The following is a 25,695-nucleotide window of genomic DNA, read 5'->3' on the forward strand; positions in this document are numbered from 1 at the left end:
ATTATGATACATTTTACACACTGTACCTTTAAGGAAAACATCTCCTAAGCAAGTAGTTCTGTTGCATTAGAATAATGCCAATATTAAATTATTCAGAATAATGTATTTACTAACAGTGGGGACAACATACTTCCAATAAAATGCTACACCAGCTGCTGTGTTTTTTCAATTATTTGTTACCCATTTATAACAGCTGCAAAATTAACCTTTTTATAAATAACTTGTGTCTTCACAGGAGTACGTCAAGAAAACAGCATAAAGTACAAATAAATGATAGCGCTAAATGTGTCTCTTTCCCCCAATTAACATGTCATATACAGTGTGTGACAGAAAGATAGATTTAAAGGAATCAGAAACATCCAACACAAGGGAACATGCACTTGATATCAGTCCAGTTTAATTCAAATATAACAAGAGTGAACATTGAACAAGACTCAAAATATATCTTCAGTAAAGTAATATTATCTCTTAATAGTGGGCAGCCAACAGCAAAGTGGAAAAAGAACTTGGCTTGTGAGCAAAGGGTCGCCGGTTCACTCTGAACTGACCCCCGCCAGAGGGAGGCCACATGTAGTGTACTAAATTCCCTGTGTCGGTGCCAAGCCCGAATAAATGGGAGGGTTGCATCAGAAAGGGGATGCGGCATTAAAAAAAATCTAAATCAAATGTGCTAATCATCCTCTGTAGCAACCCCTAGAGACGGAGCAGCCAAAGACAAACCAAAAAACTCTTAACAGTAAAAGAAATATTTAAATTTGAAAAAAAAACTCCAACCAAAAGTGTATGTTGAGATTGCAATAGGTTGTGTGAATAAAAACTGCACAATTCTGTATTTGTCTGAACACCTCAATTAGTTTTTTTTTTTCCATCTCAATGTCTAAGTGTCTTGATTTTTATTTGATCTTGTCCTCTGTTGTTTCCCTGAGTTCTTACCACTGTTCTGGTCGATGTGTCTCTTTTTCTTTGAGACTCCTGGGTCAAAATCAGTGTCAATATCTGATTTTTTTCTCTTCCCCTTTGATCTGCTTGAATTCAGTGTTACTCTCTCTTCTTTGTCGTTTGAATCAGAGGATGCGTCGCTTTCGGTCAACTCATCCTCACTTTCCTCATCGATGAGTTGTGTTCTGTTTAACTTCCGTACCTTTGATGTTCCAGACCTGGAATTTGAACCTCTGCCTCCATTTTCCACGTTGCTTGCAGGATTTTTCTTTGGCCTTCCTATTGGTCTAAATACACTCCTCTTCATCCTTCTGGGTCTTTTACTTCTCTTCACCTCTGCTAGCCCAGGGCCTGCACCTTTCTTGCTCACATTCTTGTTGTTACAGGTTTGCTTAGAGTTGGATGTGTGGTAACGCAGGACATGACTCTTTAAGCTCACATTATGAGTGAAGCATTTGTCACAATGCTGACATTTAAAAGGCCTGTCTCCTGTGTGCAGACGCATGTGAGATTTGAGGTGACTACTCTGGTTGAAGTTGCGCTGACACACAGAACACTCAAAAGGCATCAATCCTGTGTGCACTATAGAGTGTCTTTGAAGCTGATGTTTTCTGTCAAATTTCATGCCACAGACGTGACATACACACGGGGCCTCTGGGTGTTTCTTCATGTGGTTTTGGCGTTTCTTACTTTCAGCAAATACCTGTGAACATTCAGAACACTTAAAGGGTTCTTTTTCGGTAAGGTGTATCTGCTCATGAGTGATTTTGTCCCCTTTTGTTTTAAATTCCATGTGGCAGTATTTGCACAGATGGACATATTTTTCATTGTGAACTTTGCTATGAAGGACTAAAGCATTCTCATTAGCACATCTCTTGCCACATATGTTGCAGGAATAGGGCTTAAGTTTGTGCTCACATGTGTGAGGCTCTTTGATATAGAACTTCCCACAATCTACACAAAGCTGACGGTGATGAAACATGCGGTTTTCTAGATTGCCATCTTCATTGTCCCCATCAGAATCTGCTTGCAGACACTCTTCGAAGAGAAGCTCCTCCGTTGGAATCCAGTCATCATCTGAACCCTCATCAATTGATTCTTCCGTTTCATCCATGAAATCGCTCTCCTCAGTCACAATCTGTGGGCAAAATTACACATTTTTAAAAACTGCACACGGATAGTGTCCTACACAAGTGGTCCATTCCACTGTATGAGACAAAGTCAACAATTTATTCAGTTACCATGATTATTAAATGATAAAACAGCAAAATAAGGTTTTGATAACTTTCATAATGTACATTTTTACAGGTCACAATAAGAAAAAATGAAAGTGTAAATAATCAAATGAATATTTCAGGCTCCAGGCTGGGTCATTGTCACACAACCTTCTCCCACTTAAACTGAACAGAGACACCGGAAACCATGTCAAAACGTCTGCTGTGAAAAAGACCTATACTATCAGAAAGTTATATATATATATATATATATATATATATATATATATATATATATATATATATATATATATATATATAGATATATATAGATATATATAGATATATATATATATATATATATATATATATAAGTATATGAGACTGCTGACATCCTACCTCTGAAAAGACTTGATCCTCAGCTGTTGGGAAAGGGCCGCTGCTCTGGCTTTTCCAATGTTTTCCATACTCACACTTAAGGCACTGCTGATCAATGACGATGAATAGGTTAAATTTTACTTTTTCAACCTTGACTTTAGAACCACACAAAGGGCACGTGCTGCTAAACAGCTGGAGGAGCCGCTTTTCATTCACAACATACTTCCGCTTCATCCGAAGAAGTGCAACTCTAAAAAAAAAACAAAAGTTTAAAATGAGATTCTGGTTTAAAGGGGATGGTTCACTTCTTTAAAAGTGGGTTCTTTTCTGATGTTCTTATACCTAATCAGCATCACATCATGAGCTGTCCTGAGATGCAACGTAAGGCAGACAGGCACAAGCTCAGTGAAAACATGGCTGCAAGCTAATTTTATCCACTTAATAAAAGGCTCACCAAATAATACACCAGCTTAATTGTACACCATCTGTATTTACTGCATGCGGAGAGTGGGATACAGATATACAAACAATCACTGTAAAAGTAAAAGTAAAAATAGTGTCTGTGAAAATAGGTTTTGTTTTCTCTCTTTATTTTACGATTCAACACATTTTTCACCCCCATGTGTGAAATCTCTAAAGACAGGACGTGTTCTAGTGATATGATAGCGTCTCTTCAGGCTGACTTTATACTTTTTTTTTCAAATTTTTCATTGACAGTAGTTGGCAGCACTGTCAAACACTCGACAATGAATGAAGAGAGGTGGGAAATATAAAGTCATCGTCTTCCTACAGTAGCGTATTCACTGTCTACATGGAAACGCAAAGCCGGTGTTTTGAAATTGTCCCACTCTGGGAGGCATTTTCAAAAAAATACTGTTTCCGTGAAGACAAAACACCTCGCAGAAGAAGAAGTATGTGTATTCACCTATACCCGTTCTCGTCACGGCGGCCCCTAAGACTCCCCACGCCACAGGAGTCCATTTACAAATAAAAACAGCACAGATTTTAACTTGCAAGACACAGGAATTGCTCATCTACTGCTGCTTCATTTAATTAAGATCGTGTTACTGGGCTAAATCCAAGCGAAGGACACTGAAAACAAAATAACATGTTCAACAACTCCTGTGTGCTGTGATGTACAAATTGTTTATTTCCTTAATTCATTTTTGTGTGCCGACTCTGTGTACAACCACACTCAAACAACACTTAAAAATCAACAACTATAACTTTAAAATATGACCTGATGCAATAAAGTGAGTACAACTCTTAGTCTAACTTACTTTTCCTTGATCACATCAATGTTCTCGATCTTTTGCAGCACCTGATCATAATCGAACGTGGAATCTTCAGAAGTATTACTGGGCACTGGGCTTACTGGGTTATCTAACAAAAAAAGAAAAAAAAAGTAGACACATAATTGAATGCTTTTAATCTTTTTGCATGTAAACCCAATTCATTTTTATTTGACAAGTCATTTTAAATAACTTACCAATGGAAGATGGGTTAGATACCTCATCAAAGTTGTCAGAATCTGTGTCACCTGAATTGATCACAAACTCCACAGGCTCCTTAGCAAAAAGAGTACAAACTCATGATAAACAACAGCAGGCAATCGCAGTAGCACTGTCCTACATTAATGTTATCATCCAGAAGTATTGCAGAGAGATAAATGACAACCATATTTTGGATTATCTAATCCCAATAAGTAAGAGATCAGGATACCAGTATAAACATGTGGGATTGTTTTATGCAGAGATAATAAAAAAAGAAAGATACACACTTAACAGATAACTGGTTTTGATGTTAGGACCCACTGGTGAATAACCACTTATCAACACTTAACAAGTCTACATGTCATGCACACCTACAAAGTGTCTTGATTCTATTCTTTTCATTTAATTTAGTGTCAACTGTGATCTGTAGCATCATGTTGTTGATGATGAGGACTGAGGAAACATAAATGAACTGAAAACTCACTCACCACAGGTTCTGCCTCAGGCGGATTCACGTGTTCTGGTTCAGGTAGACTCGCAATCTGTGACTCCGGTGCATTCACATTTTCTGGCTGTGGTTGCTCTATTTTTACATGTTCTTGCTGTATTTCCTCTACCTTAACATGTACTGGTTCCAGCAGTTCTAACTTAACATGATCCGGCTCTGGTCCCTCTACCTTCACGTGTCCTGGTTCTGGTTCTTCTGGCTTGATATGTGACTCTGGTTCTTCTAGCTTGATATGTGACTCTGGTTCTTCTACCTTGATATGTGACTCTGGTTCTTCTACCTTGATATGTAGCTCTGGTTCCTCTGGCTCTGACTTGACACATATTGATGGGACAGCACTGGGTTTCAGCTGCGCGAAGCCAGAGTCACCCGCGTATTCAAAGCAGTCATGTGTGAAGTGTTCTCCACAGATAGTGATGTCCACGCAAGACGATTCTTTCAGTCGTTGTCCGTTGACTTCGAAAACGAACTGGACCCACAGTAACCTCTTCTCCGGATCCTCCGGTAAAATGTACCGCTGCACGCTGCGACGCGACGAGTCACAATTAACAACGGAGCACATCGCTGATATAAGCTTTTTATCTGTTCTGCAGTATTTTATTTCTACGCGTTTTATGGTAGTTCACATGTGGCGTAGAAACTGCACAGCTAAAAACAAGCCATTCGCTCAAATGGGCGGGCCTCCGGTTTGAGGAAATCCGCGAGCTTTTCTTCTTCTATCGGTCTTTTCATGCAGACGATACACACTTTTAAGTGAACATCGCCACCTACCGTACCGGATAATGCAGAGCAGGAAGTTTTACCATTGAAAATGGTAAATAAATATGTTTGGAGGTGACAGTTACTTAAAAGTACGTTTGATACATTGACTATGAGTGTGCACAATGTACAGTTTAATATGAGAAAGTAAACAGTAAGCCACATATACTTGTAGCAGAGTATTTATTTTCTCTAGCAGTTTTGACCAGCAAATAACGTTTTGTTTTGGCATAATTAACAAAGTAACAGACTAGCAAAACCTAACACAAGCAGGAGTGGAGTGTTAACAACTGTTAGTCATGAACACATTGAACACAAAATAAATATCACTTCCTTTTTAAAAAAACAACAACATTTCACATCATCTTCCAAGAGCTTTTTGTGGGCTGTGATGTATCATTGACATTTTTGCAGTCAAATTGTCTTCTGTTCTTCAACCTGTGGCACTACACATACTGAGGTTTCAAAATAAACCCTTGAAACTCTTTGTTTTATATTCCATCTAATCAATCTAATCAACTACAGAAGCCTTGCTGTTATTTGCATAGTTGAAATGACTTCCCTTCCCCTCTCAGAGGCAAATGTATCTCATGTTCAAGAAGGTTACACATCAGCCAACAAGGAGTGAGTGAACTAAGCTGCTGCTTAGGCCCCCTTGACCCCCATTCAAATAAAAAAACAGATGTACTTTGCACTTATTAACGAGGTGCTGTTTTATTTACGTTATTCAATTAGTGGGATTTCTACTTGAATATTTAATGATACTATAGTAGAATAATAATTTGTTGTAGTTTATTTTTGGAGCTCTTAAATCACACCAAACAAAAAGTCATTGTCATGGTTAGTAGAGTAAAAATGTATTGTTTTATTTGGTTACTTTTTAGTAGGCTGTCACCATTTTCACCTCTTAGTATTCTGCCATTTTGAATACGAAGTGAAAATCAACACAAGGCCTTTCTTCTGATTTTGACACCATTTAAGACTAAAGCCAATTTAAGTGCAAGTGTAACAACATGCCAGACTGACATTGTGATGATCCAAGCAACAGTTACAACTGTGCAGTCACCCCAGAAGCATCATGTCATTTACTGCTTTATTATTGGCGTTGATAAAGGGCCCCAGCATCAAATTTTGCTTTGGGCCCCATAGAGGTTTGGGCCAGCCCTGAGCACCAGCAAGTTGCAGCAGAATGAAGCATTGGTGTTTAACATCAGTCCTGATAAGTGTCATTTTACACAAGTCACATTTGAAATTGTTTTGAAATGAAAGCTTTAACTTCTCTGAACAGATAATGGTTTGTCTTTTTTTTTTCCTTCTGGTAACTGATGTAAAAAGTCATGTCATTATTATTCAATATGCATGTATTACTGTATCATTTAAGTGCAATTATAATTATTTATGTTCTTTTCATGAAACTTCACACCACCGGAGTTTTTCTTGGCCTCCCCCTCTGCTTCCCTGGGCATTTACCACTTCTCTTCTTTGTTTCATCTGGGTCGAAATCAGAGTCACTGTCAAAATGTGTTTTTTTTCTTGTTGATTTTGTGGTATCCTTTGTGTCCGTGCTTTTCTGCCCTTCCTCCTCTGCTAATTCAGAGATGGTCCCGTTGTTGTCAGTCAGTGTCGACACCGCCTGTGGATCTTCAGTGTTAGTGTGTGAACTTGGATCTTCCAGTTGAATTTCCAGTACTACATTACTTGATGCATAACTCTTAGGCCTCCCAATGGGTCTACCAGTGTGTCTCTTCTTCTTTCTTTCCTGTTCACTCAATTGTGCATCCTGTATCTTCTCTACAGTGGCAAGGACAGAGTCTTCACCCATTTTGTTCCCAACACCCTGAGCATCACTAGTGTTCCTTTTTTTCCTCTTGGCATTATTCCGTTCATTGCCTGGTGCGTGGTAACGCTGAACGTGACTCTTCAAGCTCACGTTGTGATTGAAGCATTTGTCGCAATGCTGACATTTATAAGGCCTCTCTCCCGTGTGCAGGCGCATGTGAGATTTGAGGTGACTCGGCTGGTTGAAGCCACGATGGCACACTGAACACTTATGAGGCCTTAGACCTGTGTGCACATTTAAGTGTCTCTGGAGAGCAAGAGTCCAGAGGAACTCCTTCCCACAGATATGACATTTCAACTGCTTGGGGCCTGTGTGATCCTCCATGTGGAGACTGCGTTCCTTATTTGTGGCAAATGCTTCTGAACATTCAGAACATTTATAGGGCTGTCCTTCCGTTTGGTGGATCTGCTCATGATTGACTTTGCCCACTTTTGTTTTGAATGTCATGTGGCAGTATTTGCACCGATGCGCGTAATTTACCTCATGAACTCTGCTATGGGAGTTTACAGCATGCTCATTAGCACATCTCTTGCCACAAATGTTGCAGGAATAGGGCTTAAGTATGTGCTCACATGTGTGAGGCCACCGTTTTCTGTAAAACTTCCCACACACCGTGCAGAGCTCATTGGGCTGGGGAGCAAGATTATAACATGTTCTCTCCGCTTCTTCGTCATCATCCTCAGATTCCTCATCGTCATCCTCGGATTCCTCATCGTCCTCAGATTCCTCATCGTCATCAGTTTCCTTATCATTGATCATCCGAGGCACACTTGTCTTCCTCTCTGAATCCACTTCAGTCTCATCACTTGATCCCTCGGTTTTGTTGACAGAGTCAGTCACCTCATTAACGCCAACATGAGACACAAGTGAGTCTTCTGTTGGTCCGGCCTGTTAAAAGATGACATGAATGGGTTTGAGTGAAATAAAACATTTTTTATCTTGGATATGATTCAGTATAATTGCTTATGTTGTACCTCTGGAATGACCTCAGTGCCTCCTGTCAGGTGGTGGCGTTCAGCAGGTGGCGCACTGGTACTGACCTGGCTTTTCCTCTGGTTTCTGTGCACACACTGAAGGCACTGCTGGTTAAAGACAACCAAACCGCCGTGGGTCACCTTATCGATTCTGAGTTTACAGCCACATGACTGGCACTTCTCGTTGAACAGCTTAAGGAGGTGTTTTTCCTTTGTCTGTACAGGCGCTGCTCTGAAAAAAATATTTACAATATTGATTAAATAATGAGTAAAACATGAAAGAAACTCCAAAAATGGAGATTTAAGAAAACTTACCTTTTCAGGATCAAATCAATTTTCACATTTTTTGGTAGCATTTCAGACGCTGAAGTATCGGAAACATCTCTTGTTGAACATAAGACACTAAGTGGAACTGGGCCTTCTGAAAAGGGAGATGCAAAGAACTTATGAGAAATCACTTTCTTTGACTTTATTTAAATGAACACAACAATTAATTATTTTACCTCTTGAGGGAAGCGTCAATTCTTCATGAAAAGAGGGTGAATATGTCTTAACTTCAGTGGTTTCCACAGGCTCCTAAACAAGGAAACAAATGTAAGTGGTTTGTTTGTTTTAGCTTGTGTTTTGATACTAACAACACAATAATAATGATAATTAATTATTATCATTATTATTATTGTTATCATTATTATTATTATTATTGTAACAATAATAACAACAATAATAATAATAATAGTAGTAGTAGTTGTTGTAGTAGTAGTAGTTCTAGTAATAGTATAAGAAGAAATGTATTCATGAATAGATTATAATTATAACAAGGCAATCAGAGATGGCAGAAATCACCCCATTCGTGCAAATGTGGTCATATTGGCAAGTGTGGAAACACAAACAGACAGACAGACAAAAAGATCGATCATAACAGGACAGTAGTGTGACACCCAGTGGACAAATCAGGAACAACAAGTGTGGAAACACTGACAGACAGAGCCACTAAAAACAATACTTCAACTGAGATGTGAATTTACAGATATATTTTAATGTCTAGCATGTCATGATCCGAGAAATACAAATATACATTGTCATGGTCCTGTGGATTGTCCTCCTGCACGCAGGTACTATACGGCAAGCCTCGCGCTGCTGCTGTTTCCTGGAAATATATGTATTATATATACACATCATATTAAGACAATAAAATTATATTATATGGTATATAATATAGACATGCATACCTCAAATGAACGCTCATCCTCTGCATCTTCTCTTTCTTGTTTGCTCATCAGTGGCACAGTACTTTGATCTGCTTGTGCTGGTGAACTTTGATCCACTTGTGCTGGTTTACTGGTACTTTGATTTGCTTCCGTCAGTGTTATGTTTGGTGTGGTCTGACAAAGCGCCACATAATGACATTGATCAATCAAACCAATGGTGACTACTCGACGAGAAGGACTGACATCTGGTGGTTTAACAATCGTCATGGCATCCGGATTGATAGTTGTTACGATGTGAATCTCCATGTCCATCATGTCCGACAATGCTTGAACTGTCACATTATCTGCCCAGGCACCCTTCTTCAGTCGATCCACATATCGGTTCCACGTTTCAATTTGGCGATCAACTACGTCGGGGATACACGCAATCCCAAAGTCAATGTCCTCTGGCATGTCCACATCGTAGCCAGTAACTATTGCCTCATGACTTGCTATTGGGTCTGGGATGAACTGCTGATATCGGTCCACATCATTAGATGTCCTGAGAAACCGCACCAACGTTTGTCTCAGCTCATCTGGCGATACACAGTCTATGTTGGATCGGGCACAGGTAACATGTATTGCATTGAAGAAACAATTACCATCTGAAGGCACATCTTCGACGTCATATCCATATCTTTTCGCAATACTATAGATGTCTGTTCTGGCTGCCTGGGGAACTGTAACAGTAGAAACTTCATCAGTTCTTGCACATGGAGATTGGTTGATCGCTTGCCAGAGATCGTGATCACCGTCTTGCCACTCTAGCGGTCGCAGGTCACTTAGTTCCTCTGGTATGTCACTGAGTTGAAGTCCATTGGCTTTTGCCTGTGCAGGCATCTGTCCTGTCTTCATTGTAGAGTCACAAGTATTGCAGATCCAAGTGCAGTCAGTAGACAAATGGTTGGTCAATTCAGTGGTGACATCCTGGTTGTATTTATTCTGATTAAAACGTACAACAGTCCTCCTGTACATAAGCCGATGACAGACACAGCAGACACATGTTGGCCCTTCCTTAATTCGCTCATGGAAAGCTCTAGATGCATCTTCAATGGTAAGTGCATTTGCTGTTTTTAATTTTGCCATTTTGTCTCTTGACAATCTGCAGTGCAAAACACATACATTTTGGTTAGATATTAATCCTATAATAACATTTTTGTCAATATGAAGATCATGATTTGTCATTAGCTGCCATGGAAACAACACACCCACCTTGTGCTTCGTTGTTCAGGTGTCTCTGCAGTGCGAGTTTTGGCAGTTTGACGTCTGTTTGCTGACAGCCGTATAGCTCTTTCATCTGGTGCCTCTGTTGCACGAGTTTCTGCAGTTTTACTCCTGTCCTTGGATAACCTGGCAGCACGTGCATCTGGTGTCTCTTTTATACGAGTTTCTGCAGTTTTACTCCTGTCCTTGGATAACCTGGCAGCACGTGCATGTGGTGTCTCTTTTGCACGAGCTTCTGCAGTTTTACTCCTATCCTTGGATAACCTGGCAGCACGTGCATCTGGTGTCTCTTTTGCACGAGTTTCTGCAACTTTACGTCTGACCTTGGATAACCTGGCAGCCTGTGCATCTGGTGTCTCTTTTGCACGAGTTTCTGCAACTTTACACCTGACCTTGGATAACCTGGTAGCATGTGCATGAAAAGGGGGCAATGGTTATAATACTTAAATACTTTTTTTATCACGTTAATGTTATTACTTACATTTTACCATCAGTCTCTGGCGTGTTAGATATAATATTTGTAAAATACATTTTGGAGAAACTGCATTGAACATTAATTGTTGGGTGAGAGACGTTTGAAACTTGTGGTGAGATCTTCATAGTTCACACTCAAAAGAATGTCAAATGCATATCAAAATTCTGAATAACAATGATAGTATACCGTTCATATCGTTGCTTTTCTGTTTCTTGTTTCCTCCTCTCTGCCATTCTCTCTCTGTTCTTTATCTTTCGCAGCGCCGCTTGTTCTGGCGTTTCATTCTCCAAAGCCTAATAACAAAATGCCACATTGAACCATAAACAGATAAGGTACAGTGTATTAATGTTGTTGATACATGATGGAAATGGTGTCATGCTATATGCCATATTTGAACATTGTACAATAATCGGAACACCCAATTATCTAGTGGTAACTGGTCAATATGCAAATTAATTTGACCAGATGAGTATATAATGGCAGATTGGGTGTTGAATATTCTCTGCCTTTGTGCATTGTTGTATTTCACATTTACGACGAGGCCTACGATATTTTTCTGTTTGCACTCGTAAAACTCTTGGATTGCTACTGTTGCCGGTAATCTATGATTCTTCTTGTGGAATAATGCGCAGGTTGATAAAAAACAGAATGTTCCTATTTTGTGGCATGCATGTAATGTTTAAGTGAAAACTATAGCCAGAACACTCCTATCAGTTAAAAGCATATTCCAATCTTGTTTAATTCATACATATAGAAACGGTGTTTGTAATTTGTGTAACATTTCTAGTTTAAAGCAATTTATCATGAAATATACATAACACCATAATTCTAGTCCAGCCAAGTTAGGGCAGTATAAAAGACCAACAGCTGTCATTCCATAACTTGATGCCCAGGAGTTGACCCTGACCTTGGTCGCACATGGAAGCAACATGGTGGATAATGGCGGCCCTCATAACCGCCATTATCAAAACTGTAGGATACCTCCTTAAGGGTAAAATGTTGGTGACGATATCTAATGAAATATTGGCTAACCTTGGTATCCTTCTTTGCCATTTGGCAATCCACTGATAAACAATAAACTTATAGTTCTACATACCTTTCTTTTCCTCTGGCGATCCTTTTCTTTCCGACGTTCTGATCGTGGTCGAAGACAGACCGACACACTGAGCCACTAAAAACAATACAGTCATATGTAACATGTTGCATAAATGTTATATTCCTGAATCATCTATTTCCCAATGAATTCCCTTGTACGGGTTTCCACAAAACTGTGCCATGTCATTTATTGGTCATTGCTGTGCCAATCTCAGCTGACATAGGGCGATAGGCAGGGTACACCCTGGACAGTTCGCCAGTCCATCGCAGGGACACGTATAGAGACAAACAACAATTCACTCTCACATTCACACCTACGGTCAATTTAGGGTGTCCAATTTACCTAATCCCCATATTGCATGTTTTTGGACTGTGGGAGGAAGCTCCCTGCTCCAAAATTGCTTAAATTGTATGTGACGTACATGACATGTCAGAATATAATATAAAGAAAATGGACAATTTTGTGTATACATGTTTTATGACTCATCCATACATGTTGTGGCATATAGAGTATTTCTGCAACATCAGATTATTTATTTGCAGGATTTCTCTCAATTATTCTTCCATGCAGTTTATTATCTGTATATATTATATAGACACTAGATAATTTTGTATTAACCTTCTTGGTATAATTCATACATATATGGTATATGTATGTATATTTATATATGTATATTTTTGCTTCCAAATATATTTTATGTCTGATTTGTCAATTAAATAGTATTTTTTTATTCCTGAACTATGACTACCGAATCCAATCAAATCAATTCTATTGACGCCTGATGGTCTTTGACTGTGTCTTCTGCAAGTTCAAACAGATCTATCATAACAGGACAGTAGTGTGACAGCCAGTGGACAAATCAGAAACAACAAGTGGAGAAACAAACACAACAGACACACAGAGCCACTAAAAACAATGCGATCAGAGATGGCAGACTTCACCCCATTCACGCAAATATGGAAATATTGGCAAGTGCGGAAACACAAGCAGACAGACAGACAAACAGACAGACAGAAACACTAAAAAACTCCATGGGGTGAAGGAAAGAGATAGTGAAAGAAGAATAAAACCATGTATTTATACCACGAGTTGACATAGTAAAACTACAGAGTGTGTGTGTGTGTGTGTGTGTGTGTGGTGGTGTCACTCACTACCTCTGGCTTAGACTGGACACACAGAGATGGAACAGCACCGGGCGTTAGCTGCACCGCCCCAGTCGGAGCCACATAAATCAAACAGTCCCTTTTGAAATGCTCAGCGCAGATAGTGATTTCAGTCCACGACGACTCTTTAAAACGCTGCTTATTAACTGTGGCCAAAAACTGAACCCATTCCAGTCTCATCTCTGGATCCTCCGGTAACTTAAACCGTTGCGCGTTGCGATGCCACGATTCACATCCGTCGACGGAGCACATCCCGGAAATAAGCTCTGTCCACGCACACCGCGTTATGAGTGTTTATTAAGACATAAACAGGGACGACCTCTGTTATTTGTTAATCAGGAAATATTATCAGGCAGCTATTTTAGCCACTCGTTGCTGCTACGGAAGCCAAGATGGCTCAGTCGGCGAGAATGTTTTGATGGGTTCGCGCGGTTTGTTGCCAGGCGTACACCGATTGGTGCCAGACCCAGCACCCGGTTGGCTATTGATTATTAACAGCAACAAAAACCCTATTTACGTCCCTGCACTGGAAAAACGTAACTCATAGCAAGTGTAATATGACATCAATGTAATCAATACTCAAATATCAATATACAATTATAAAATATAAGCAAATAGAAAAGATATTATGCATTGGATTGTTTTATCAGACTATGTATATTTATATTTTCCACACTGAATCCATAGGTAGATTTATAATATAAAAATTTATCTTTGAAAAAAGTAATTATTGCACCTATATTATTATACATACATATTATTGTATACTTAAAATACATACTTATTTTTGTATAATTGCATTATTTAATGTCTTAATATATTCCTATATATTTTTTATTAATAACGTTTGTTTGCGTCTTTATCAAAATCACAAGTTTGTGAGATACATTTATGCCCTTGCCTGAATTTGTTTGGAATAAAAAATAATGATAATTTAGTGCATGTATGTGCGTATATGTAATTACAAATGTTTATAAGTGAAGTTCCATGGCCAGGTAGATGCTTACAGCTGTGCATGTCTGGGATATTTCCAGCAGGTGTCACCTTTTAGCTGCAAACTTTCACCACATGACTTACGCTGTTGCCAATTGCTGTGCAAGCATTTAGGAGATAACGGGTGTTATCATGTCTTTTTTGTGTACATGGTGCAGTCAACTGAAAATGTGAGAATAAGCCTTTGATATGCATTTTAGGTAAGGACATTACTTTATCGAGGCTGTGTTTCTACTTAAGACTGAATGTACTTCAGCTTATTATTGTGTATAAGGCATAAACCTGATGCACAAACCAGCAAAAAAGATGCAAACAGAAGAGAAGAGAGTGGAATAGTGGAGGGAGTTGTGAAAGCCTGTTTACATCCATACATCCACATCTCATAAGCAAAGGTCACTGTAGTTCCCTGACATGCTTGGTGGATCAGAGGAGTCAGATTTGTTGCACTCTGCAGTCTCGTCTTTAGATGTCACTAATTCTTACACACTGGACCTTTAACAGATCCAGTCAAAGGACAAACATACTCAGCTGTGTCCATGCAGGTTAGAGGAATAGCTTGTCAAGAGGAATGACACTGAGGATGTTCAATCAGAAAACTTCAACAACCTGCCTACTTTAATAAATGAACACCAGAATGATGCAGATCTTTCACTTCAACAGCCTCAGGGAAGTGTGGCTGAAATATGGTTCTGGGGTCATGTCTGTGGTTTTAAATGCATGGCCCCTGAACAAACAGGAATGCCATTCATGACTGCAGGCTCCGCAGCAGTCTTCTGTAGCAGGTGTTGACAAGTTACACATCTGGTAGGCTAGGCTACTTTTCCCCCAGAAAAAAAATATGCCATGATTTTATAGATTTATGGTCTGACTGGATGTTTTCTTTCAGACTATCTGACAAGTTATTTCATATTTGCCCAGAGGAGGCCAATTTATCTATCATCACATCTGCTGAAATTCACTCATATTCTTGTGTTTGTTTACATGTGTGTACATGATTTGGATATGTGCACGGCAACATTTATTGGATTTATTTTATTTACTGGGTGCTTGGCCACATAAATAGAACACTTACAACCATGTGAAGCAAGGCCAATCTGTATTCCAAAAACAACCTCTTTATTTTCCTGCTTTGATATCATCACGCAACATCAGTATGAATGTGCTGAATGTGCTTGAACCTCGCTGAGTATAACTTGTGAGGAATGTGTTGTGAAACCATATACATCAGGGTGGGTGTAATAAAGCCAGCACTGCATCAGTGTTTGCACAACAACAAACCCAATTCCTTTCACGGTTGATTGTGAGTCCAGAATGAAGTTCCCATGTGAGTGAGCCCGTGAAAAGAAGTAAAACTGGGAAGACCAAAGAGTGCATAAAAATGTTCATTTTCCTGGACATATAAGTGGGAAGGAATTTGACCCCAGACTCTTTTTTGAAGACTCAATCGTTTAAATTCTGGGAAAAATAGAGAGAGGGAGAGAGTCGCAGTCAGAACATGTCAGCTGCCTTTCACATTCACACAGGAATGTTGGCAAGTCTTCACAATGCTGTCCATCACTGTGCCAGATAAGAGTTCACAATTCATAAATAAGATTGATAGTGTTGCATACCACCAGATCGTGCTCTGTGTTTTCCCATACAAGCTTCTCTGTCAAAAGCATCCGTATGATCTCACCAGCTCATATCCTCTCTGGCCAAGTCCAGGCTTGCATAGGTGTTTTAACAAATTTACCCCTTCCATTTATCAAACCAAACTTTTTTTAGTTGTGCAATAGAAATTTTCTATTTTAACTGACTCAAACCTGGCACAGAAAAGTGGCATCTGGCAGTTTGTGTTGTGTTTTTCTAAATACTCCAGATTGACTTTAAACCAAGTAGCCTTCAGGACACCGAAATATCAAAAATTATTTATCATCCTTAGACATCCTTAGCTAACCCCGCGCACACAATTAAGTCTTGATGACAGGCAATTTGGATCAAAACAAACCAGAAAATCCTGCTCAAGGTTTAATTAAGTATAAGAAATTTAGGAGTAGGAGTAGTTTGTTATTGGCTTTGGGTTCCAACCACTGTTATCATAATTGATAACTGAACTAATTGATTAACCTAGAGTATTTAATGTATGACTTAAAGCCTTATCGAGAAAACTGTGGTGTCAATAAACTAAGAGAACCAAAACTTTGCACAGTACACTGCCAAAAAGAAAGCACAGACAAACTATTTGTTTACTAACGCAATCGACTTCCCACAGCTGTTGTGTATACAATTTTTTTAACATAAATAAATAAACCCAAGCTACTAATATCACCTAACTACTCCTGGCAACAAGCAGTCTCACTATATCTCATTCATTCCCTCGGTTTCCTGTTTATCAAATGTGTAAAAGCTTCTCTGCCAGAGCCAAGTTGTAGACACACACGCAAGTGAGTGGATGACTGGTGAACCATGTGACCATGCGTGTGACAGTAATGACATCATAACATTCATTATTCTCGCCAGTCATTTACATTGTCCCACATTAATAACAAGCGTCATGCACTGTCTGTGTGCGTGTGTGTGACAGACACCACATCACACACAGAGCTCCCAAATCTCCTAAAATAGTGCATAAACACCGCTGGGCGTGAGTCAAATTACAGTCAATAAAAACACTGAGGAATGCAGCCCATGCTAGTAAAGGTGGATGGCAGTACAAAGGAATTTCAGAGGGCATTAGCGACTAATCTGGGAGAAACCTGTCTTTGTCGTGTATAGGGTTACGTGTCCTTATGGGAATGTGATCTATGTCAAGCATGCTCTTCATGACAAGCGGAGAACAAGAGAGCAGGCCACCCGAGAAAGTTGAACCCAAAAGAATGCTGCTCTGGTATTCATTAATGAAGAGCACTCTCTGTGGAGTAACAAGAGGACAGGAATGAAGAGATTGAGTTACAGCGTGAAACAACAGCATTTACCAGTGAGAAACCACAGCTTCCCTGTTTATATTTTGATTTTAACAACACAAAAGAGAGTAAAGAGTCAAATCCACTGTAAATGGAATCACAAGCCAGAGCCAGAGCCTGGTATATTAGAATATTTTATTGCTTTATGAAATGTTGCATGAATTCAACTGTAAAAACCTTCATACTGTTTGAAGTTCACAGAAATGCCTGTTTGAAGTCAACACTCGGTTGGTTGGGAACAGCTTGACATGACCATGATTGTCCGCACATAACTTACATCAAACAATACAAACATAAACTCTTTGGCGTCTCTCTTAAAGCACTATAATATCTAAAACAACAATACAGACATCTGTATAAAATATATAATAACAGTAAATAATATTAATAATAATAATAACAATAATAATAATAATAATAATAATAATAATGATAATAATTAACCTGTGTGTTAGTTTGAAACTAACAGCAAACACAAAACCAACACGATGCAGTTTTCAACTTTCATCCTACAGTGGTGACCAAACCAGCAGAATCACCACGTCAGGAAACACACTCACATACTGTAATCACACATGCAAACAGACTCTGAGAAGGAAAAAGTCAATAAAATAAAAATTAAAAAAAAGATGATGAAATCAACACCATGACGCTACACCCTCCCAATATTACAAACAACACCAGGTCTGTGTCAGTTTGGCAACAACATACCAAATATATTTTGTATCTCGATTGTTCACACCCTTCCAAAGCCTTTGTTGAACCAGCTACTCGGGCTGAATGAGTGTGGACAGCAAGAGCGTATTTAAAATCAGCAGTGTTTCATGAGTTATCAGCTTAAATTATTGAGCAAAGGAAAGTCTGCAAAAACAGATAACACCCATGTGATGGGAATGAGGTTTTTTTTTTTTTCAGATTAACATTTTCTGGAGAGGAGGGGGACCGCAGGTCACATAGATTATCTTTTATTGAGTATTTATCTAGAAGAACATGAGGAGGCTTAATATCTGGGGAATGTTGAAACCAGATAAGATAAATAGGTAGCTTCTTAATTCACCAGACTTGGGGGGGGAGAGATAAAGAGGGAATATACAAGGGGAGCAGCAATAATATATCTATATCAATATATATATTTGTATAAATATTCCGGCATACACCTTCTGAGAACATGTTGCCCTATTACAATCCACAATACTGTCCAAGTACCTCAGAAGATTCATCGTTCTCTCCCTCAGCCCGGGCAGACTGCCTGCAGCTGCCTTAGCTTAGTGAGAGTAAATGTGTCGGAGCACAGCTCTGTCTCTTGAAAGTGAAAACAGTCCTTTTTTTCGTGCTTTGGCCTCTTTCCACAAACATTCTTGCATCCAATATTTTCTTCCATTCACTATGCAAAGACACTCTTCACAGATTCTCAGAATTGCTTTTCACCCCTCATTTAAAATCCACTCCTCAGTCCTTTTTAAATGAAGATCTCCACTGCCTCCGACTCCAGCTCTTCCAGGCCTCTGAAAGGGTCTAATAGCAACTTCTTAGGAGCTGCCTTGTCTGGGGGGGGGAAGAAAAGACAATAAACAATCAGAGAGATGTTTTAAAACAGTGGAAAAAAAAAAATATCCCAGATACAGCTCAGCTATCAGCAAGTAAAGGTTAACAGAGATTTTCCACAGTCAAACAGACCGCTCTGGTGAATGTGCTCAGTCAACAGATCCACATTATTTTCTAACCATGCACATTCCACAAGGCCCGCATTATGAACCATGACCTGCACTCATGGTAGCTGATTGGCTGGTAAAGCGGTGGCATGGTTAATCAATGTGGACATGCATGAAGTTGAGGTCCAAAGCTCCTCTCATGCGGGCGAACAGTCTAATTAGTCTAATTGCAGTGTGTGTGTGTGTGTGTGTGTGTGTGTGTGTGTGTGTGGGTGTGTGTGTGTGTGTGTGTGTGCACATGCAGGTTTACTGATCCTCAGTGGTGCATGTGTCTAAATAATTGATCATTCTGGTTTTATAGTGAAAGCAGTACTTTCACTATACAGTAACACTCATGCATATTTGACAAGAACACTCACCACTGTGGAGCTTAGTTGTGCCGGTGGCCTCTTTGGGGTTGGTTCCCTCCGTGTGCCGCTCTAATGTTCCAGGTTCGGATTGAGCAGAGAACTGACGGTTTGGCAAAGTCTGATCATCGGAAAGACTCTTACCTAAAAGACAACATCGTAAGAAATGTCAGTGTCTTGTTTTACCTCTCATTCATTACGAGGACATTCACAGAAAATCCTCCATTGAATGCACAGCAGTGTAGATATTTGAACTAGATCAAAAGGATCGGATGCTATTGCTATTCTCCTCACCTCTAGTCTTTGTGTTACTCTTGAAGGTGCAGATGGAGGGAGTGGAAGAGGCCGGTCGGAGAGGTGCCCCCGCTATGTTCAGGTGACTTGTTCGGGGATTCTGCTCATCCTTCCGCCCCTGGTCCTGATGCAACCGCTGGTTGAGGATCTTGATCACTGCGTCCTTTTCTAAGATCTGAGCGTAAAGAGCACGGATCCTGAAGCGAAACAGAAAAACAAACCATAAATCGGAGGAGCTCATCGTGACACAAATCTTGATTCTGTAATGATATGTAAGGATAAGGAGAGAGTTCAATCAGCAGTAGGTACCTGTTCTCCATCTCTTGATTCCTGTAGTCAGCAACTGGCAGGTCTTCGTTGAAACTGTTGTTAGAGGAGTGGCAGGGGGAGTGGTTAATGATGGTGGTGTCTCTGCAAAAGGTAACAAAATGGAATTGAGCTTCAAGTCATATGAAGAAGCATAAGTACAGGTATATATGCAATGTCCTAGCAAAAATCAAGGCCCAACTTCCTACCTCTGCGCAGCAGCAGTGGCAGCCACCTCCATGGCAAACTGCCTCATGGTGCTTTCCTCCAAGTACTTCTGCTCCCAGCGCACCATGTCGGCCTCAAGTGCTAGGATTCGCTCCTCCCGCTCACGCAGACGCTCTTGGAGGGAGCTCATGGTCACTCCTGGTGGCTGGGTTTGCCTCTGAGGTGGAAAGTGAAGTGAAACAGACATTGGTCAGGGTAAGTGAAACTCCTGTTTTACAGTTCATGCCATAAGACAAAACACTAAATAAGGTTGAGAGTTTGGTGGCTTTGTGAGCATACCTGTTGCGCCCTCAGACTCTTCAGCTCCTGCTCAAGTCGTGTCCTCAGCTTCATCTCAAGACTCTCCCTCTTCTCACAGGTGGACTGTAGCTGAGCCAAAGCACTCTGAAGCCTCTCCACCTTCTCCACATATGCTCTCTTCCTCCTCAACTCCTCCTCAAGCTGACGGCCTCGTCCTCGAGCCGCCTCCAAGGCCTCCTCAAGTCGCTTGGCCCTGAGGCTCTGCTCCTCCGCCGTGGTTCGCAAGCGCTGCAGCTCTCGCTCTGCGCGCTCCCGCTCGAAGTTCTGCTCCTCATCTGACACAGCAAAATAAAGACGGCCAGGTTAATTTCAGGTTTGATTCATTGCTGCATCAAATTTAAGACCGGAGCTTACAGATGCTGCAGGCCGTGCAAAAGCAATAATGACAAAAGCACTTTACAAATTGTCCCTCCTGAGTCTAACGCCAGTAATAAGTAACAGAGTAGCTACATGGTGGCCAGTGTTCTTCATTTAGCGAAACACTTGAGGAATGCTGAGCAGAGGAAGGGGGAAAAAGCCGCCCTATCCCTTTGACCCACATAGCAGAGCATTCCTCATCAAGGCCGTACAAACACCATCACTCTGCTTGAGTCCAGTTCTTCAACAGGCAGCATAAATCAAACTAACAACAGGTGGGGGGGGGGGGGGGGGGGGGACCTTATTTCTACCACTTCCACTGCTGCTCTGTGATTTAGAGCCAGTTCACATCCCTTTGTAGAGGTGTGTGTGTGTGTGAGAGAGACAGATAAAGAGCAAGAGAGAAAGAAGGGAGAGAATGTGTGGATCAAATTCCCTATTATAAAGCCTTTCTTACCAAATAAGCTGAGGTTATGCAAGTGGAATTCCTACACAAAGGAAGACTTAAGCTTCAAAAAGGGCACCCTACTATGTCACAATCCAGTTCAATCACGCATGTTGACTATAAAGGAGGATGAAACGGCATTGGAATGGAAATCTAGCCATCTTCACTGATAAACTTACTCTGTTCAAGGAGTTTGGCCATGATGTGCTGATTATGGTCGGCTGCTTGAACTTCTTTTGCAACATGCGTCCTGGCATTTTCCAGGTTTTCTGAAAAAGCAACAAAACAATGTGCATGTTGGAACGTGGTATTACATGGTTGTATTATTAGTATCATACTCTATTGTTATAAAGACTATATAGGGATTTACTGTGAGGATTTTGTGGCTATACCTCTGAGGTCTCTGTTGAAATCCTGCAGCCTCCTGATCTCAGACACAAGCCGCCTCCTCAGTGTCTGCTCGAGGTTCTCTCTCTTACTGCTGCCCTGCATCAGTGTCTCATAGGCCTCGGAAATTCGCTGGATCTCCTGCTCCAGCTGAGATCAGAAAGAGAAAGGAGGAGGGTAGAAGGGACAGAGGAAAAGGAATGAGTAAAGGAAAAGAGTAGGTAGAGAAAAACATTTTTTTGGTTAACCTACTTCACATGTCAGGGAGGAGCTGGAATGTTGATTCATGTTGTTACAGTACATAAATATACAGTATATATGGGTACATTCATGACTGTGTGTATACAGTATGTTCAGTGTGTGTGTGTGTGTGTGGTATAATACTGAGAAGGAATTCAAGCATGCACCACTCCCTGTGAGACTGATTTATATCTACATTCCTGAGGGCTGATAGCTCTAGTTCCAGGTGTGTGAGCGCACAAGAGCGCGCACAACACACATCAAGGTTAAAATGCACACAACCACACACGCACATGCACACAAGTCCGGGAAGGATGCCAGCAGAGGGAAGGTGTGCATGCCTGTGCCTGGGTTGTGGAAATGGCAAAGAGACACCCACCATTACAGCAGTCACACAGGCATGTTTACTCTGGGCTGCGGCCTGACGGAGAAAACTTTCCAACCCCAGCAATTATCATTCCTTTAGGCTGAGACAAGGCAATGGCCATGTGACATAACTCAGCACAGAGCGGAGTGGATTTCTTTTCTTTTTTTTTTTTTTTTAACTCTGGCGTCCGATGTCTCTAAAACCATTTCCACCATGTTGAACAAGAAGAACTGTTTAGGGCCTGTTTGGCTGGACATAACTGGGGTGGTGGTGGGCGGGAAAACAAAAGAGAACTTTCACTTTTTTACGCAACAGTTCTTCACCTGCCACGGACCCTCAACACCCCCCCCCCCCCCCCCCTTCAGCTGTGCACCATTCAAAACCCCATCAACAACTGCAGGGCAAGCTCTAGAAAATCTATGGCCTCCCTGGAACTAAAGTACACATGCACGCACGCACTCTCTCTGGCCTCCACTAGGTCAGCGACACAATGAAAGGAGTGTGTAAACACAGTAGCAGGCGGTGACCTCTTGTTTGTGCCCCTGTGGTACTAAGGTAGCAGCTGCTGAGCTCATCTGGTCAGTACAGATGAGGGAGTGTGCCTGGAGTTGGATGTCAGTGAGACAGCTGTCCACTGGGGTTGTGTTTCAGGGACAGGTGGCTGTGATGGAGGATGTGTCGGACTATTTGGCAATTCAATAACTTTCCATCTCAATTCAGTTTTTGACATTTTTAAGCTGACATTGGTATCTTTCAGCCCCACATTTGGCAGAAATATTTGTTGTTTTTTTTGAGTATTCTTCCTGATAGATTTGTCAGCTGTGTTGAAATAATATTTTACCTTCTCAATACGGCCACTTTTCTCCTTGTGTGCCTCCAGCTCTTGCCTCAACCTCTCATTCTCCATCAGCAGCAGTTCCACCTGGTTGGGCTCCTCCAAACCAGCAGGTGGCAGGCTGGAGAACGTGTAGCAGGAGACTTCAGCCGGCTGACCTGACTGTACATACCTATATGAGAGGAACATTATTAAGTTAAAAGCAGGCTCATATATATATTATGTGAATTAGCTGAACTTGCTCAAGGGAAAATATTTTTGCAGCACCGAGCTGGAGCAAGGCATCTAAAATATCTCTCTATTCCTGTCTATTGCCAGGCAGACATACTGACTCCAGTGACTCTAAAGAATGTTAACGTCTATATGAGGAACATACTTTTATAGAAGAATCCAAGGTAACACAAGCATGTGAAACTATCCAGCGATAGTATGCCAAGCATTACAGACACCTACAGGGCTGGACTCGTTCTCCTGTTAAGTATTTCAAGAAGGAAATTGCTACACAAGGTACGGTGTGACTCACACTGATGTGTTAAAGCATGTGAACCACGATGACGCGCTGTGGGAGATAATTATGATGCAGTCTCTAGTACAAAAACACAACAGCATATTGTATGACGTAATGCAAGTAAATATGTCCTCTGTGTACCTGTGCTGCTGTGCCTGCACTGGCTCCTGGATCTGGTGGGGGATAAATCCTTGACCCTGAACAGGGACTGAGTACTCTGGAGGGGGGCTATGTTTGTCCAAACTCAGCCCTGTGCTCTGGTGGGTTGGTGGGCTGTAGTAAGGCAGCTCGGGGTAACTGTGCGAGGTGCTGTTTAGTGCCTCTGCTTTAAAGGCTGCATCGTTCCTCTCCAGAGATATCTGCATACGATGCTCACTGAGCGACCGCACATGGCTGCACTTGGGCTCCACCATATCTGCCTCCTCGTGGAAGACCCCCTCATGAAGGAGCTTCCCTTCATGGAGTTGCCTGATTGGGCCCGTGGAGGTCCAGTGAGAGGCAAGATACTGAGATTGTGCTTTGGCCTCCTCATAGGTTGGCAGCTCCTCTCCGTGCAGCTGGTAGAGCTGATAACCACTTTCTGAGTGGTGGTAGTCTCCCTGGTGCTCCTGGCCCTGAGGCTCCTGCCTCGCAGAGAGCTGGGGGAACATAGGGTCCTCCTGGTTGAGACTCTCCAGAGAGGATCGTGGACTCCTGCCCATGTCTCCTCCACTGCTGGGTCCACTGTTGCTCCCACTGCCTCCACGCAGAGCCTGCTGCTGGATGGCTAACAAGGTACGGGTGTCCGTGGGGTTTCCGTAGCGTAGCTGCTCCTGGATGAGTCGGTGCAGGACCGTGCCAGACGGCTCTTCGGTGGACGCCATGTTGTTTTGTGTTATTACACTCTCTTTAGATCTGCTGAGCACTTTCCGAAGCGTTAAAATTAATCAGCTGTGAACCTGAAACAGGATGAGAAAATAGAGTTGAATCAGTCTTGAGGGCCCCACCAGCTTTGTTGACAACATGTGTAAGTATGTATGTTCAAGCACGTCTTGAATACAGAGAGCCAGGTCATGCTACTGATCAAGTGTAAGGGTAGTTCTCACTAAATACTTGAGATTTTAACCTGTAGAAACTGTTTTGTTCTTTCTTTCTGAAGATTGTGTTGTTGTTGTTGTTTTTTAAAACTGCAAAGATGTATTTTCTGGACTGTGGTCATCATAGCAGTGCTAAAACAACAAATCTAATGCACAGTGTAGTTAAATACATGACTAAGAGTATAACACATGAGGCTCATAATAAAACCCCACACAGAGGAAAGCCTATGAAGAATGAACACCTCGACATTAGACTCTAAAACCATACAAACACTTTTCCTTTTAAGTCAAATTAGATGCAGATCAGAATCAGATACTAGATACTAGTGTCAACAATAGTAACATATGGAAAAGTCAAGGTTCATCACATCATAGTGAAGCACTGAGTGTGTCGTACAAAACAGCGACAACACATTGATGTGGACACATCCTCCACAGCAGGCACACACACAAAAATGCATGCGCCAAAAATTCCAGTCTCACGGGGGAGCAAACGCGTACAAAAACCGCACCGTACAATAACTTCATCTTTATTCTAACAAACACATTGTCTAAAGTTTAAATGCTATTGGTTGTGATGTGTTTGTGTTGAGAGCTCGGTGTGTAAAAGAAAAGAAAAACAAGGAAAAGTCGCTTGTCTTACCAGCTCACGCTCTCATCATAACATCAACTTTTCTCTCGATCTCGATGTGTGGAAAACCCAGTAAGTATATTCACAGTAAAATCCACTTTTGTTCTGTTTTCAAACGAGTCTCATCGTCCTCATCCACGGACGGAACACGCCGCGCTGCTGCTTCCTCTGTTGCTGTGAAATGATTGTGGAGAGAGAGCGAGGGAGGGAGGGAGGGAGGGAGAGAGAGAGAGAGAGAGAGAGAGCGAGAGCGCAGGCGGCGATAATAAGTAACCGAGGAGGGACTGAGGTCGGAATGCCAGGAATGTAAAACGCGAGGTCCCTCGGGGATCAAAAGCGTAAAACCACACGGGAGGGAAAGAAAGAGGGAGAGAGGGAGGGAGGGAGGGCTGCTGTGCGCCCGATCATTACCAATAA

At 41.3% G+C, this 25,695-nt stretch overlaps 3 protein-coding genes across 8 annotated transcripts; all 3 read right to left on the bottom strand.

The window, feature by feature from the left end:
• Nucleotides 1-375: 375 nt before the first annotated feature.
• LOC131464308 (probable serine/threonine-protein kinase kinX) lies at nucleotides 376-5,232 on the bottom strand. Of its 5 annotated transcripts, none has more exons than XM_058636760.1 (6): nucleotides 4,513-5,232; nucleotides 4,021-4,099; nucleotides 3,812-3,914; nucleotides 2,755-2,781; nucleotides 2,553-2,636; nucleotides 1,936-2,077 (listed from the first exon to the last, which is right to left on the bottom strand). In XM_058636760.1, the coding sequence occupies exons 1-6, from the start codon at nucleotides 5,092-5,094 to the stop codon at nucleotides 2,071-2,073; spliced, it is 882 nt and encodes a 293-aa protein (XP_058492743.1). In that variant the 5' UTR covers nucleotides 5,095-5,232; the 3' UTR covers nucleotides 1,936-2,070. The 5 variants fall into 5 exon arrangements, with proteins under 5 accessions (XP_058492725.1, XP_058492718.1, XP_058492743.1 ...); XM_058636751.1 differs by having other exon boundaries at nucleotides 2,553-2,639; XM_058636742.1 differs by having other exon boundaries at nucleotides 376-2,077; nucleotides 2,553-2,781; nucleotides 4,021-4,096; nucleotides 4,513-5,231.
• Nucleotides 5,233-5,457: 225 nt separating this feature from the next.
• LOC131464296 (uncharacterized) lies at nucleotides 5,458-13,703 on the bottom strand. Of its 2 annotated transcripts, XM_058636715.1 has the most exons (10): nucleotides 13,302-13,703; nucleotides 12,148-12,222; nucleotides 11,238-11,344; nucleotides 10,565-10,978; nucleotides 9,335-10,454; nucleotides 9,181-9,252; nucleotides 8,609-8,681; nucleotides 8,421-8,526; nucleotides 8,106-8,337; nucleotides 5,458-8,019 (listed from the first exon to the last, which is right to left on the bottom strand). In XM_058636715.1, exons 1-10 carry the CDS (start codon nucleotides 13,560-13,562, stop codon nucleotides 6,709-6,711), a joined length of 3,771 nt encoding a protein of 1,256 aa, XP_058492698.1. In that variant the 5' UTR covers nucleotides 13,563-13,703; the 3' UTR covers nucleotides 5,458-6,708. The 2 variants fall into 2 exon arrangements, with proteins under 2 accessions (XP_058492698.1, XP_058492706.1); XM_058636723.1 differs by lacking the exon at nucleotides 9,181-9,252.
• Nucleotides 13,704-17,363: 3,660 nt separating this feature from the next.
• Nucleotides 17,364-25,472, bottom strand: LOC131468137 (angiomotin-like 2a). The gene is made up of 11 exons (XM_058642074.1): nucleotides 25,291-25,472; nucleotides 23,713-24,509; nucleotides 23,070-23,235; nucleotides 21,627-21,771; nucleotides 21,414-21,503; nucleotides 20,412-20,707; nucleotides 20,114-20,289; nucleotides 19,908-20,009; nucleotides 19,599-19,795; nucleotides 19,317-19,448; nucleotides 17,364-18,790 (listed from the first exon to the last, which is right to left on the bottom strand). Exons 2-11 carry the CDS (start codon nucleotides 24,432-24,434, stop codon nucleotides 18,705-18,707), a joined length of 2,112 nt encoding a protein of 703 aa, XP_058498057.1. The 5' UTR covers nucleotides 24,435-24,509; nucleotides 25,291-25,472; the 3' UTR covers nucleotides 17,364-18,704.
• Nucleotides 25,473-25,695: the final 223 nt, after the last annotated feature.

Source organism: Solea solea, chromosome 1 (assembly GCF_958295425.1).
Source record: "Solea solea chromosome 1, fSolSol10.1, whole genome shotgun sequence".
NCBI classification, from domain to species: domain Eukaryota; kingdom Metazoa; phylum Chordata; class Actinopteri; order Pleuronectiformes; family Soleidae; genus Solea; species Solea solea.